General features: G+C 47.9%; 1 protein-coding gene across 19 annotated transcripts in view; it reads left to right on the top strand.

Moving 5' to 3' along the window:
* AKNA (AT-hook transcription factor) overlaps positions 1 to 16,333 on the top strand; it is a 62,310-nt gene that overhangs the window by 31,799 nt on the left and 14,178 nt on the right. For all 19 annotated transcript variants that reach the window (XM_063696710.1, XM_031014332.3, XM_055350490.2 and 16 more), the window contains 9 exons: positions 1,978 to 2,037; positions 4,063 to 4,190; positions 4,685 to 4,892; positions 6,530 to 6,696; positions 6,798 to 6,983; positions 8,414 to 8,660; positions 9,654 to 9,760; positions 10,487 to 10,698; positions 15,613 to 15,775. In XM_063696710.1, coding sequence (XP_063552780.1) covers positions 1,978 to 2,037; positions 4,063 to 4,190; positions 4,685 to 4,892; positions 6,530 to 6,696; positions 6,798 to 6,983; positions 8,414 to 8,660; positions 9,654 to 9,760; positions 10,487 to 10,698; positions 15,613 to 15,775 — 1,478 coding nt within the window. The remainder of the gene's footprint in view (positions 1 to 1,977; positions 2,038 to 4,062; positions 4,191 to 4,684; positions 4,893 to 6,529; positions 6,697 to 6,797; positions 6,984 to 8,413; positions 8,661 to 9,653; positions 9,761 to 10,486; positions 10,699 to 15,612; positions 15,776 to 16,333) is intronic.

The raw sequence follows: 16,333 nt of genomic DNA, 5'->3' as shown, positions 1-16,333 counted from the left end.
TCAGCGGTTTTTAGTGTATTCACAGTTCTGCCACTATCACCACAGTCAGTTTTAGAAGATTTTCATCACGCACTAAGAAACCTCATCTGTATTAGGCAGTCACTCCCCATCCCCTCTTTCCCCAGCCTCCGTCAGCTGCTCTTCTGCTTCCTGTCTTTATAGGCTTGCCTATTGTGGATGTCTCATAGCAATAGATTCATGCAATATTTGTCCTGTGTCTGACATCTGTCACTTACCATGATGTTTTCAAAATTAATCCTTGTTGGAGTAGCACATACAAGTACTTCATTTCTTTTCTTCTTTTTTTTTTTTTTTTGAGACAGAGTCTCGCTCTGTCGCCCAGGCTGGAGTGCAGTGGTGCAGTCTTGGCTCACTGCAACCTCCGCTTCCCGGGTTCAAGCAATTCTCCTGCCTCAAGCCTCCCTAGAAGCTGAGATTACAGGCACGCGCCACCATGCCCGGCTAATTTTTGTATTTTTAGTAGAGATGGGGTTTCACCATGTTGGCCAGGCTGGTCTCGAGCTCCTGACCTCAGGTGATATGCCTGCCTCGGCCTCCCAAAGTGCTGGGATTACAGGCTTCGTTTCCTTTTGCCACCACCATTCTTGGTTCCATAGCCGGAGACACATTTCTTCTTCGTCCTATGTGTTGTCCACAAAATAAAGCAATGTCAAATCATCACACTGAGCAGGAGCTGGGGCCTTAGCTGACCCCTCATGTTTAGTGCTGCACAGTCCAATTCAGAAGCTGCTGGCCGCATGTGACTGTTGAGTGCTTGACGTGGGCTGCTCTGAATTGAGACGTGCTGTGGGTATGAAACACATACCAGATTTCAGAGACTTAGAAATATAAAGTGTCTCCCTATTTTTGTAGTATTGATTACATGTTGAAATGATATTTGGGGCTAAATAAAATATAAAAATTAATTTTACCTGTTTCTTTTTACATTCTCAATGTGGCTATGAGAAAATTATAAATTAAATGGTGTAGCTCACATATTTCTATTTTATATATTATAAAATTATATAATATGATTATATAATATACATTTCTATATTTCACACTGATCTAGAGCTTTCTTAAAACCGAACCTTACATCATCCCTTGCCTTTTTTTGTAATTAAACTTTTTTGAGCAGGTAATAGATGCCCATGATAAGGACCTTTGCACAGTACAGAGGGCGTATTGAGCAAAAACTAAATCTTTCCTCCAACCCATGCAAAAATGTTCAATGCACACACTTGCATTTGTAGAAATGGCTGCATAAGCTACTGTACCTTGACTTTTTGAAGTCCTAAATTTGAATATTTATTTTTGGGTAGGCAACGAATTCACATTGTTCAGATTTCAGAGGGTGCAAAGGACATGTAGTAGAAAAATCTACTTCTCATTCCTGTCTTCCAGCCACCCAGTTCTCCTTCCCAGAAGCAATTCATATTTTAGTTTCTTGAATTCCTCTAGAGATAGTATATCGTATATAAGCAATGTATTTATCGTTTTCCTTTTTACTCTCCACATATTCTATACAGATGGTAGCATACCGTAAACATTGCCCTGTACCTTGATTTGACACTGAAAAATAGGTCTTGGAGGCATTAATAGCTCAGAACATACACATGTGCCTTCCTCTTGTTGATGGCTGAATACTATTCCACTGACAGGCATTTAGGCAATTTCTTGTCCCCTCCCTACTGTTCATGCTGCAGTAAATATCCTGACTCATTAGTCTTGATGCACATGAGTGACTTGCTTTGTTGTCAGTAAATTCCTGCAGGTTCCACTTCAATTTTTCTCAAGGCTACCATGCCTGGGCTGGCGGTAGAAGCTGTTCCCAGCACCCACCTCTCCATGCTTGGCAGAAACCCCACATCCTGAGGATGGACCCAGCTCCTCTTACCAAAGCATAGATGTGGCTGGGTGTGGGAGTCTACAGGACTGGATTAATGGAGCATATTTCCTTCCACTCCCAATGTCCAGGTGGAGGCCTTTGAAAGACTGATACAGGCAGGACGTCTCATGCCCCAGGACCAAGTCAAGGTACTGCCCAATTCAGGAGCCACCCGTGGAACTGCCAGACAACCACTGTCTCCCATGACTCTGTCTCTGAAGCCTTCTTTGCTGCAAGACAGAAAAGAGAATCCCAGACACACGGTCTCTTTTAGAGCAAACAGCTCCTGAGTAGCTTCCCATGATAACGATCATTATTTCACAATAGTTACCCATTATTAAGCAAGGATGGTTGTGTACAGGGACTGTGGTAAACCCTAGAGTATGTTATTTTATTTGGTCATCATCAAAACCCAGTGAAGCAGTTACAGTTATCACCCTCATTTAACCAGGATGGAGCTGAAGCTCAGAGGGGTGACTCAAAGGCCCCACAGCTAGTAGGCAGGAGAACCTGGAGCCAGGTCTGTCTCTCTTTCAAATCCAGGGTCATAATCACTGCCCTGCACTACTTTCCACAAATTATCCTGCCTCTCAGCAAGCAGAAAAAGGCCTTTTCTTTTTTATCGCCTTTAAACAAAATTACAAAATAGTTGCCAAAAGTTTGGAAACCCTGTTAAAAAAAGTGGGGGCTGGAGGGGAGACCCTTTATAGAATCCTATTGGTGTATATCCTTTGGAATTTGGAGTTTTAGATAACGGTGGTCATAAATACAATTTAGATTCCTGCTGCATCAGCCAGGGTCCCAGTAAGCGACAGGTGGGGCTCTCAAGTCTGGGAGTGTAGGCGTCAAAGGAGAGAACTGTCAGCAAAGGTGTGGGCAGCATCAGGGGACCCAACAAAGACTGGGGAATCCCCAGGTAGTAGCGTTAGCCGGGAGCTGTGCCCACTCTCAAGTCTCTCTCTTCCCACCCTGTGATCTCTCATAGGTCCCTCCCACTAGACAGACCCAACCAGAATCCAGCAGGTAGACAGCCCTGATGCTCAAAGCACAGAGCAGGGTGGGAGAGGAGCTGAGAGAAGGTCTGGAGAGGCAAATTCAAAACACCTAGTTTCTAAAAAAATGTTATGGCAGGATATTTCCTGTGTGGTTACATAGATGTCATGTACATTTTCCAATCACAAAATGTGTCATATGTATCATGTAATATCATCCAGTGGATGACCAAGGACCTTGTAAACTAAAACATTCATTTTTTTGCTCTCTGTTCTAATCCCCCCATATACAGGGAAGTTGAGAGCTGTCAGAAGATTAGATGTGACCAGGGAATGGGTTTTAGGTTGTGCTTGGCCTCTGTCTCTCCTCAGAGTTGAGTGGGATGCGGATGGTAGTAAGACAGTGATACCAACCCCAATTCCTGCAGCTTTAGCCATGTATTACCTGTGATCCTCCTATGGGAGCCTAGCAGAATTGCTAGGACCATGAGCTCTGGGGCCAGAGGGCCTGGGCCCACATCCTGTCTCTACAACTCACTCACTCCATGACCTTCATCAACTTAAGTGACCTCCCTGTGCCTCAGTTTCATCCTTTTTAAATGAAGATGATAAATCACCCCTCTCATTATGATTATATTGAAGATTAAATAAATGCAAAGTGCTTTAGCCCAGAGCCTCAATGCTCAGTAAACATTCTCAATAATGTGATGGTGATGATAACATTATCGGTGTCGATAGTCTATAAGGATTTGGGGAAAGAGTGGCTAATTTTCTGAAGCCCACAGTTTTGCAAATCAAGAATGAGGATCCAGAGTCTCTCATGTAAAGGGTCCTTATGGAGATAATAGTGAGAGTGTATTTGACACTGTGACAGCTATGACAGTTTGTGGTACATTGGGGTCCTTGTAAGTCTATGCAGGAAGGGCTGGTGCCCTCTGGAGCTGGTGCCAAGTCTCTAAGTTGTGTCTCTGTTGTGCCAGCCTGATGGCAGAGAGCTTGACCACGGCAGCTCTCCAGGGCAGGCAGCCTCCAGAGATCTCAACCTCAGCCTGTATCTTGCATGAACCCAGGGGCCCAGGTGCATCCCATGGCCTCCCGCAAGCTGTCTCATCCACTGTGTCTGCAGGGACAGGCCCCGCGGGGGCTGAGCACTCAAGTCTTCCTGGCCTGGTCTGGTTTCAGGGCTTCCAGCGGCTGAAGGCTGCCCACGCGGCCCTAGAGGAGGAGTACCTGAAGGCTTGTCGGGAGCAACACCCTGCCCAGCCGCTTGCCGGCTCCAAGGGGACGCCTGGAAGATTTGATCCTTGCAGGTACCTGCTGGGGTGGAAGGCCTGGAAGGACGGATGGGATGGGCCCCTGGGGTCCCTCAGTCTCCAGGAGGGAGGCACTTTGTCCTTATAATTTGTACACGGGGAATAGAGAGAAATCTTATCCTAATTAGTATACATATCCAAATGGTGGCACGATCAAAAGCTGAGATTTGAGTCCCTTTGGACCCACGTGCTGAGAAGATGCCTTGAAACCCTTATTGGATGATGGGGAAACTGAGGCTAGATGGGGGTGGGATTTCTCTAATGTCCCACAGCCTGTGGATGGCAGAGGGGACTTGGGCTGAGACCTCCTGATTCCCAATGGAACCTTCTTTCATCTTGCTTATTTTGAGTTCTCACCATCATCTAAAGGCTGATATTAAATGGACCCTAAGGGGGCATCCCCTGGAGTCTCTGCTCTGATACTCTGTTCCTGGACCTGCCTGATGTGGTTGCCATCTTGGGCTCCTGGTGCTGATGTTTCTGTATTCCAGGGAGCTGGAGGCAGAGATATACCGTCTGGGAAGCTGCCTGGAAGAGCTGAAGGAACATATAGACCAGACCCAGCAAGAGCCTGAGCCGCCCGGGTCAGACTCAGCTCTGGACAGCACCCCAGCCCTGCCCTGCCTCCATCAGCCAACGCACCTGCCTGCTCCTTCTGGACAAGCCCCCATGCCAGCCATCAAGATCTCCTGCCCTGAGGTACCTCTTGGCTCAACCATATTGGGCTGTTCCCTCGTGTATTCATTTCTTCGTTAATTCATTTCTTCAGTACATATTACATATTTATGAAGTGTGTGCCATATGCCAGTGTGTGCCAAATATGTAAATATTACATATTTATGAAGTGTGTGCCATGTACCATGACACGTGGTAGGGATTCAGTGGGATGGGAGGTGGCAGGGAAGGTGGTGTCTACCTTCACAGAGTTTTCTGTAGAGTTGAACTGGTTACAGTGATTTAGTTATAATTTTGGTCAGTGCACTGAAGGAGAATTATGGGGTTCTGTGAGAGTAGCAGGAGTAACATGACTGAGTTTGAGGAGGAAGTCAGAGAAGCTTTCCCTGAAGAAGTAATGTTTAAATGAGACCTGAGACTAAGTAGGAATTACTAGAGACAGAAAGAGAAAACCCATCCAGCAGGGAAAACAGCTTGTGCAAAGGCCCTGTGGCTAGAGTATGGGAAGAGAAGGGAAAAATAGTCTGAGATGTGACTGGAGAGGCAGGCAGGGGCCCCATGATGTAGGGGCTTGTGGGTCACGTAGAGAGCTTGGCCTTAAACTCTGCTGGATTTTCTGGCAGGGGATGACATAAGATGACTTGTGGGTAGGCCAGTCTGAGGCTGGGGAGGTGGCAGGGCAAATGGAGAAGCATGTGTGGACTTAAGAGAGGTTGGGAAGGTGTGTTTGAGTAGACTTGGAGTGGCCGTGAGAGGGAAGGGAGACACGGATGGCTCCAGGTTTCTAGCTTGTAGTACTGCACGGATAATGGGGTGAAACCTAGACAAGAGCCCTACACGAAAGGGGCTTTGTAGAAGGCTGTCTGGCCCACACCACGACCCCCTGAGAGACAATCACTATCTCCGTTTTGCAGGCGAGCAAATTGAGTGTAGTGCATTCACACAGATGACAGTGGTGGGGTCTCTATGCCTCCCAACTCCTGTTGCCTGTGCTGCAAAGACTTGTCTGTTGAGAATGGGAGCAGGAAAGAGAGCCTGGCATGCTGGGTAGGGTGGGACACTGGTAGGACATCCCTGACAGCTGAGGTCATGCTGGCCCTATGGTTTGGGGAAAATCTTGTGCTGTGCTCTGGCCTAGAGGGTAGGAAAACTCTACCAGGTGCCACTACACGCATGAATGGGGAGAAAACCTGAGTACAGTATCTTGAGGGACCCTCATGCTCCTGCAGTGAAGGTGTTGCAGGGGGCTGGGGTGGCCATGCTGGAATGGATGGGGGTCAGGAGAGTTAACTCTGGCAGGAAATCTAGGTTCAAATCTCAACTCTGCTCCTTGTTTCTGTTGACTTTGGGCAAATCATTTGAGCGTGAGTTACCTGTCTATAACATGGGTTGTAATAATCGTAGGTACTGGTGGGATTGTTGTGACATGATATCTGTATGGTGCCTGGCACACAGCAGGTGCTCAATTCATGGCAGCCAGTATCGAAGACCACACAGCCCAGTCTCTGTAGTTTACACATGCATAAAAGGGTGGTGGGCTTAGTGAATCCAATGTGCTTCTTACCCCTCAACCCACAGCTCGAGCCTGGCAGGAGGTAAGTGCTTAAAAGTGGTGTTTAACTGTCTGCTGAATCTCTGTCTGTCCATCTTTCTGACCCCAGCCTGCTACCACCACTGCCGCCGCCAGCACTGGCCCCTGCCCATTGCACGTAAATGTGGAGGTGAACTCTGGCAACAGTGAAGTGGAGGACAGGCCACAGGACCCCCTGGCCCGACTCGGGCACAAGGAGCTGCAGATGAAGCAAGTTTACCATGGCCTCATGGAGCGGTGAGTGCCACCTGGACCTGACCAGGGTGTCTGGCCAGCAGCTGGATCTTGGCTGTCCCCCACTGGGCAGAGGTCATGCCCCTCTGTGTGTTCTTCTGCAGGTACCTCAGTGTGAAGTCTCTCCCAGAAGCCATGAGAATGGAGGAGGAGGATGAGGAGGAAGAGGGGGGAGGTGACTCCCTGGAAGTTGATGGGGTGGCTGCAACTCCAGGGAAAGCAGAGGCCACCAGAGTCCTCCCAAGGCAGTGCCCGGTGCAGGCTGAGAAAAGTCATGGGGCTCCCCTGGAGTAAGTCACTGAGCCTTTCCTGCAGAATGTTTGGTTCCACCCTAAAACCACAGGGGTGATCACTGTCAGAGTGAATAAAACAGCGCTTCACAGTTTAGACATGGCTTACCTGTCCTGCCTCTTCAAGTGTGGAATGTATACCACTGATAGCCCTTGAAATGATTTTGGGTAGTGTGGGACATGATTTTCAGTAGGACACATGCAGTATTAAAGAACATTATTCTCAGCTGGGCACAGTGGCTCATGCCTGTAATCCCAGCATTGAGGGAGGCCAAGGCAGGTGGATCACTTGAGTCCAGGAGTTCAAGACTAGCCTAAGCAAAATGGCAAAGCCCCACCTCAACAAAAAATACAAAAATTAGCCAGGCATGGTGGTACACGCCTATAGCCCTAGCTATTTGGGAGGCTGAAGCAGGTGAATCTCTTGAGCCCAGGAGGCGGAGGTTGCAGTGAGCTGAGATCGGGCCACTGCACTCCAGCCTGGGTGATAGTGTGAGACCCTGTCTCAAAAAAAAAAAAAAGAAAAAAGAATATCATTCTCTTTTTCTGTCTCTGACCTTCCAGTGATGCCAAGGAGAAAGTCTCAGTGCTGTGGTGTCTTTTTTATTTTTCTTTTTTTGTACTTTAAGTTTTAGGGTACACGTGCACAACGTGCAGGTTTGTTACATATGTATACATGTGCCATGTTGGTGTGCTGCACCCATTAACTCGTCATTTAACATTAGGTATATCTCCTAATGCTATCCCTCCCCCTCCCCCCACCCCACAACAGCCCCCGGTGTGTGATGTTCCCCTTCCTGTGTCCATTTGTTTTCATTGTTCAATTCCCACCTATGAGTGAGAACATGCGGCGTTTGGTTTTTTTGTCCTTGTGATAGTTTACTGAGAGCTGTGGTGTCTTTAATGCCTCTCTTGAACTTCTGTGGAAAAAGAGAGAGAGAGACAGTGTGAGAGCACACAAGGCCTAGAGCATTTAGCAGGCAAGTGGATCTATCTAGTATATGATAATATTCAGGTTTCTTATATTTATCCTCAAAGTTAGTTTCTGTTTGTCACATGACACACTGATCTTCTGTTTTGAATAGTGATCTAAAATCTCTGGAGTAGATGGAAGTTTATGGAAATGCCTGAAATAGGGAAGGTGGTATGCAAACTCCTTAAGTCTGGGAAATGCTGCTTTAACATTTCCTCTTTGGTGTTGGGTGGGTTTTGTTGGCATCCATATTTTATAGTTGAGAAAAGTGAGGTTGAGAGAGGGGAAGTGCCTTGCCCTAGGTCACACAGCTAGAAGGTGGCAGAACCAGGCTGGGCAGCCAGGGATGTCTGACTCCAGAGCTTGTGCCCTGGGCTGCTTGGCTCCCAGGACAGGCCAACCCCTGCATCAGGGCTGCCTGGCAGAACTCAAGGATGGTCTTCTCTTCCCATGCCAGGGAGGCCACGGAGAAGATGGTATCTGTGAAGCCACCAGGTTTCCAGGCATCCCTGGCTAGAGACGGACACATGTCAGGCCTGGGCAAGGCTGAGGCAGCCCCTCCAGGCCCTGGCGTGCCACCCCACCCTCCAGGCACCAAGTCCGCAGCATCCCACCAAAGTAGTATGACCAGCCTGGAGGGAAGCGGCATCTCTGAGCGCCTTCCACAGAAGCCTTTGCACCGAGGCGGTGGGCCCCACCTGGAGGTAAGTCTCCACATGGGGGAATGGGCCCAGAACCTCAGGGTCATTCCTGGGTCTTCTCAACTTTCTGCTTCTGGGTCTTTCCTTGTGCTATTCCTTCTTGGAATACTTGCTGCTCCTGTCCCTGCCAGCCACAATCCCACCTGACATGCAGGACTTATGCTCAGTGTCACCCCCCAAACCTGTCCCTCTTCCGGAGCTCTTGTTCCTCCTCTGAGAGCTTGCAACCCATTGCTTATACTTCTCTGAACCTGCCCTTCACAGCTGGAGAGGCTAGTTGTACGCTCTTTAGAGCAGACATCACTGCTGCAAAGTCACAGGCCACTATGGAAATGTGACTGTCATAGAATAATGCATATATATGCATGCATGTGCACTTATGCACAAACACACACACACACACACACACACACACACACACACACACACACACACACACACTCTTCTGTAGTCCTAACGAGCCCATGGTCAGGATTCTCTGCACTAGACATGAACTCAGCGAGGGCAGGCACCTGTGTTGCTCTGTTTATGTTCTCTGTGCCGTGTGTTAAACCCAGCGGGTAGGATCTGTACATATTTGACGGTCTCGTTTTTCCAATGCCTTGGGCCTGAACGTTCCCACTGTCAGATAAGACAATAGTATTCCAGGCCTAAGCCAGGAGACACTGGAAATAAGGCTTTCTCCCTCTCCCCTTGCTAGTCCTTGTCCATGGCCTTGTCTCTCCCAAGGGCTCTGGCTGCCACCCCTCAGGGAGGCAGCACTTGCTGAGGGTCCTCCTGGGGTGCAGAGTCCCTGCCGGTAGCCAGATTCTTGTGCTGAGGCCTGAGAGCCTGAGAGCCTGAGAGCCCTCACTCCTGGGCCTGGCTGTTGGGAGCTGGGCCAGCATCCCTGGGGTGTGAGCCTCTGGGAGGTGAGGCCAGGCCACGATTTGGGAAGGGCTTCCCAGTGTGCCTTGGACACATTCCTCAGACGTAAAGGGATACTGCCTCTTTCAGGAGACCTGGATGGCATGCCCGGAGACAGACAGTGGCTTTGTGGGCTCAGAAACAAGCAGAGTTTCACCCCTCACCCAGACTCCAGAGCACCGGCTCTCCCACATCAGGTATCCCGGGATCCCGCCATTGTCCCGTCAGTGCCACATTCCTGGGACAGCCTGGGAATCACAGTGCCTGTGATGGCCCAGAATAAGAGAGGATGGTCTGTCCATTCGTAGGGCCTCATTTCATCCCCTAACCGTGATTTCTTGTTCCCGTGTTATGGACAGAGGAAACAGAGCTTCAGAGAGGGGAGTAACTAGTCCAGCCTCACATAGCTAATTAGCGACAGACTGGGAAATTCATTTTTGTTGAGCAAATGAATGGGTGAATGAATTAAAAACTACAGGGAGGGCGCTGTGAGATGAACAGAAGACAAGGACAAAGGGCACTCAGGGTGGCTACATGGAACCCAAAGGGAAGGGAGAAGGCGGAGGGGACAGAGGTGAAGAGTGGAGGGATGGAGCCTCCAAAGCTGGGTGCAGGCCCTTCAGGAGGCCCACATGGCAACCCAAGGGTGCATGCAAAGGAAGGATTAGAAATCCTATTTCTCTTTATGTAGTCTATACATAAACTGAGCTTTATTATTTTGCATATTGGGTTGGCCAGTGTACAGTTTACAAAGAATTGGGCATCTAATGTGTGTGTGTCCTTGGAAATATTGTACCACCCGAGATGCAAAGTTACAAAGGGTGGGAGCTTATTGGGTTAGCATGTGGAGGGGCTCAGATGCTGCCGCCTGAGTGTCTCACTCTGTGTGACCCCTGTGTGTCCCTTCCTCCACGGTCCCCCAGCACAGCAGGAACATTAGCCCAGCCCTTTGCTGCATCTGTGCCCAGGGATGGAGCTTCCTACCCCAAGGCCAGGGGTTCTCCGATTCCCAGAAGAGCCACAGAGCCCAGCACACCCCGGAGCCGAGCACAGTGGCACCTCTCCAGCCCAAGTGGGCCTCTCCGGCAGAGGGCACCCAACTTCAGCCTGGAGCGGACACTGGCAGCCGAGATGGGTGAGTGCAGGAGTCTGACTTGGACAGAACTGCACGATTGAAAAATCAAATAGAAAAACTTGCAGAACCCTTTAGGATATGACATATTAGCCAGGTTCATTGTACTGAAATTTGAAATTACAGATAACGTGGACAAAAGGGAACAAAAGAAAAAAAAATACTCTGGAAACCATCAGTGCTGACGTTTTGGTGTAGAACCTGTGAGCTGTTCTCTGTGCCGATGTAAATGTGTGTTTGTTTACACATACTGTCATGCACTGCATAGCAACGTTTTGTTCAATGACAGACAGCGTGCACGGTGGTGGTCCCATAAGATATTCATGGAGCTGAAAATTCCTTTGGTTGCGATGTTGCAGTCATTGCAGAGCAACACTTCACTCACACGTTTGTGGTGATGCTGGTGGAAACAAACCTACTGCGCTGCCGGTCACATGAAAGTACAGTACCGGCCGTGTGCGGCGGCTCCTGCCTGTAATCCCAGCACTTTGGGAGGCCGAGGCGGGTGGATCACCTGAGGTCAGGAGTTGGAGACGAGCCTGGCCAACGTGGTGAAACCCCGTCTCTACTAAAAATACAAAAAATTAGCCAGGCATGGTGGCAGGTGCCTGTAATCCTAGCTACTCGGGAGGCTGAGGCAGGAGAATTGCTTGAACCCGGGAGGTGGAAGTTGCAGTGAGCTGCGATCGTGCCATTGCACTCCAGCCTGGGTGACAGAGCAAGACTCTGTATCCAAAAAAAAAAAAAAAGTACAGTACAGGCCAGGCATGGTGGCTCATGCCTGTAATCTCAGCACTTTGGGAGGCCAAGGTGGGAGGATCACTTAAGGCCAGGATCACCTGTGGCCAACATGACAAAACCCCATCTCTATTAAAAATACAAAAATTAGCCAGGTGTGGTCGCTTACGACTGTAATCCCAGCTACTCAGGAGGCTGAGGCATGAGAATTGCTTGAACCCAGGAGGCGGAGGCAGAGGTTTCAGTGAGCCAAGATCGCACCACTGCACACCAGCCTGGGTGACAGAGCAAGACTCTGTCTCAAAAAAAAAAAAAAAGTACCGTATAGCACCTACGATTATGTACAGTACATAATACTTGATAACTAATGACTCTGTTACTGGTTTATGTATTTACTATACTTTTTATCATTATTTTAGAGTGTATTTCTTCTACTTATTTTAAAAATGTTAACTATTTTTTTTTTTTTTGAGACAGATTCTCGCTCTTTCACCCAGGCCAGACTGCAGTGGCACAATCTCGGCTCACTGCAAGCTCCGCCTCCCAGGTTCACGCCATTCTCCTGCCTCAGCCTCCCAAGTAGCTGGGACTACAGGCACCTGCCACCATGCCCGGCTAATTTTTTGTATTTTTAGTAGAGACGGGGTTTCACCGTGTTAGCCAAGGTGGTCTCGATCTCCTGACCTCGTGATCCGCCCTCCTCGGCCTCCCAAAGTGCTGGGATTACAGGCGTGAGCCACCGCGCCCGGCCTAAAAATGTTAACTATTAAATAGCCTCAGGTAGTCCTTCGAGAGGTATTCCAGAAGAAGGTGTTGTTATCACAGATGACAGTGCTATTATTGCCCTGGAAGAACAAGATGTGGAGGTAGAAGACAGAGATATTGATGACCCTGACCCTGTGCAGGCCTAGGCTAATGTGTATGTGTGTCTGTATGTGTGTGTCTGTGTGTGTGTGTGTGTGTGTGTTTGTCTTAGTTTCTAACAGAAAAGTTTTTAAAGTTTTTTTAAAAAAAGTTAAAAATAGAAAAAAGCTTATAAGGATATCAAGAAAGAAAATATTTTTTACTTTACAATGTATTTTTAAGTTAAATGTTATTACAAAAGAGTCAAAAGGTTAAAAACCATTTAAAAAGCTTATAAAGTAAAAATGTTACTGTAAGTTAAACTTGATTAATTATTGAAGAAAAAACTTTTTTATAAATGTTGTAAATTTAGCCTAAGTGTGTGGTGTTTATAAAGTCTACAGCAGTGTACAGTAATGTCCTAGGCCTTCACATTCACTCACCACTCACTCACTGACTCACCCAGAGCAACTTCCAATCCTGCGAGCTCTATTCATGGTAAGGACCCTTTACAGGTGTACCATTTTTAAAATCTTTTATACCATATTTTTATGGTCTGTTTTCTATGTTTAGATACACAAATACTTACCATTGTGTTACAGATACCTACAGTGTTCAGCAGGCAATGTTGTAGAGGTTTGTAGCCTACAATAATGGGCTATTCCATCTACCTCACATATGTAATAGGTGTGGGTAATCTATGATGTTTGTGACATGGTGAAACAGAATAACAATGTGTTTCTGGGAGCTTATACCCAATATTAAGTGATGCGTGACTATACTTAAAACAGAAATGAGGCTGGGCACGGTGGCTCACGCCTGTAATCCTAACATTTTGGGAGGCTGAGGCGGGTGGATCACCTGAGGTCAGAAGCTCAAGACCAGCCTGGCCAACGTGGCAAAACCCCATCTCCACTAAAAATACAAAAATTAGCCAGACGTGGTGGCGGGCACCTAAAATCCCAGCTACTCAGGAGGCTGAGGCAGGAGAATGGCTTGAACCCAGGGGTGGAGGTTGCAGTGAGCTGAGATTGCGCCACTTCACTTCAGCCTGGGCGAAAGAGCAAAACTCCATCTCAAAAAACATTTAAAAAAAAACAAAAAATGAGATCATTTTATATGTGAATATTTGGCGACCTCCTTTTTTCACTAAATTGTACTATAAACACTTTTCATGTCTATGAAATCTATATGTGATTCAGTTTTTGACCTTTAGAAATACACATGAATTATTTATTGAAATTAAAAACCACCAAAAAGAACTTAAATTGATGAGTTTTTACAAGGTGAACAGACACCAAGAAACTCAGTATGATCTGAACCCCAGAACCTCACTGAAGTCCCCTTCAGTCACTACCTGCTTCCCAAACATAACCACTGTTCTGACTTCTGACACCTCAGATTAGCTTTGCCTAAAAGGTTCATCTTTTTTTTTTTTTTTTGAGATGGAGTCTCGCTCTGTTGTCCAGGCTGGAGTGCAGTGGTGCACTCTCTGCTCACTGCAACATCCACCTCCCGGGTTCAAGAGATTCTCCTGCCTCAGCCTCCTGAGAAGCTGGGATTATAGGCACGCGCCACCACGCCTGGCTAATTTTTGTATTTTTAATGGATATGGGGTTTCACCATGTTGGTCAGGCTGGTCTCGAACTCCTGACCTTGTGACCCGCCCGCCTCGGCCTCCCAAAGTGCTGGGATTACCGGCATGAGCCACCACGCCCAGCTGGTTCATTATTTTAAAAACGTTTTTAATTAAAGTTTTTTTTTTTGAGATGGAGTCTCACTCTGTCCCCCAGGCTGGTATGTAGTGGTACAATCTGAGCTCACTGCAACCTCCACCACTCAGGTTCAAGTGATTCTCCAGCCTCAGCCTCCCGAGTAGCTGGGACTACAGGTGTGAACCACTGCGTCCAGCTAATTTTTGTATTTTTAGTAGAAATGGGTTTCACCATGTTGGCCAGGCTAGTCTCAAACTCCTGACCTCAAGTGATCCGCCCGCCTCAGCCTCCCAAAGTGCTGGGATTATAGGTGTGAGCCACCACGCCCGGCCTTTAATTAAACTTTTTATTTGGAGATAATTGTAGATTCACATGCAGTTATAAGACATAATACACAGAGATCCCATGTGCCTTTACTCGGTTTTCCCCAGTGAGACTATCTTGCAAAACTGTAGTACAATGTCACAGCCAGATGTTGACATTGATGCAGTCAAGATACAGAACGTTCCATCACCGCAAGGAGCCTCATGCTACCCTTTCATAGGCATACCCACTTCCCTCCTGCCCCCAGCCTGTCCTTAACCCCTGGTAAGCACTAATCTGTTCTCCATTTCTATAATTTTATCATTTCAAGAATGTTCTATAAATAGAATCATATACTATGTAACCTTTTGGGATTGGCTTTTCACTCAGCATAATTCTCTGGAGATTTATCTAGATTATTCTGTGTATTAATAGTTAGCTCCTTTATATATTGCTGAGTAGTATTCCAAGGGTTTCATTGCTTTTATTTTTTATTTATTTCTTTGTTTTTGAGACAGGGTCTTGCTCTGTCACCCAGGCTGCAGTGCAGAGTCGCCATTATGGCTCACTGCAGCCGTGTCCTCCCTGGCCCAAGCGATCCTCCTGCTTCAGCCTCCCAAGTAGCTGGGACCAAAGGGGCATACCTCCACATCCAGCTAATTTTTTTATATATATAATTTTTTTTTTTTTGCAAAGATGGGGTCTTTCTATATTACCTAGGCTAGACTCAAACTTCTGGGCTCAAGCAATCCTCCCGTCTCAGCCTCCCAGAGTGCTGGGATTACAGGCGTGAGCCACCATGTCTGGCCAGTTCATTGCTTTTAATGCAGGGGCCGGATTAGCGGTTTTTAACCTTTGGTCACCCATCCCTTTGGGAGATTCGTTAAAAGTTATTAATGCTCTCCCCAGAAACATGCATACATGGAAAGAGGTGACTATAATTTCAGAGGAGGCTCTGAAGCCAGCCCCACAACAACATGGTGAGAAGGTGATCAAGTCTTGGGGAACCCAAGTGAAGAAGTGATTAATTCTTTGTAGGGGAAGTTCCTGAAGACTCGGATGGTGTCATGGTGGGTGGGAGGAGGGGTTCTGGTTAGAAACAGCGGGGCAGGCCCAGCTCAGCACCCCACACTCCCAGCAAAATCTAGATCTTCTGGTTTGGAGGTCAGTGTGGGTCATTGGCCTCATCAGGAACTTCCTTTGTGACCTTGAACTAGGCACCGTCTCTTCACTTCCCCCATCATTCCACCTGCACAAGTGTGAGCTTGGAAGTTCTCCCTGCTTAAACTCACTTTGGGTTCTCTCTCTGCCTCCCTAGCGGTTCCTGGCTCAGAGTTTGAGGGGCACAAACGGATTTCTGAACAGCTCCTTCCCAACAAGACAATCAGCCCACCCCCAGCCCCCGCCCCTGCCGCTGCCCCTCTACCCCGTGGACCAACAGAGACCATCCCCAGCTTCCTGCTCACCAGGGCAGGGCGAGAGTAAGTTAGACACTTGGATCCTGGGGATACAGACGGGAGCGTGATGCGACGTGTTAGCAGGTGGAGGTGGAGACCTGCCCAGCTCACACAGATGGTGGTGGTAGGAGCAGACGGACCCAGGTGTCCTGCCTCCCAGCTCCCAGCGTTTCTGTGGGACCTCATTGATCTAGACATCGAGGACACACTTCTCCAGCCAGTGGAATATGACCTAAAGATTCACCTTTCTGGTGCTGACTCTTCTCCCCTCTCTCTCCATCATGTCCTTTCCGAGACAAGCCTGTCCTTTGCAGGGCTATCTTTTCTGCAATTTGCCCATTGATTGTATGGACCAAGAAGCTACTGCCTTCTGAGTTTTTCTTTTCTTTTTTTGGTTCGTGTGCATTTTTTCTACTAAGAAAGTTCCACTTCCTTGGTTGAACAGAAATGGTAAAATCGCTTGGTCAGTTCTCTCACACCTCCTCTTAGTTGCTTTTGGCCAATGATCACTCACACGCCCTTGCTGGAGTGGGTGTCTGTCCCGGGATGCGCTGGGGAGACTGCTCGGTGGTGGCCCAGCCA

The sequence above is a fragment of the Gorilla gorilla genome, chromosome 13, assembly GCF_029281585.2.
Source record: "Gorilla gorilla gorilla isolate KB3781 chromosome 13, NHGRI_mGorGor1-v2.1_pri, whole genome shotgun sequence".
Classification (NCBI taxonomy): Eukaryota; Metazoa; Chordata; class Mammalia; order Primates; family Hominidae; genus Gorilla; species Gorilla gorilla.
Note: the sequence above shows the minus strand (reverse complement) of the source record. Positions and strands in the feature narration are given on the sequence as shown.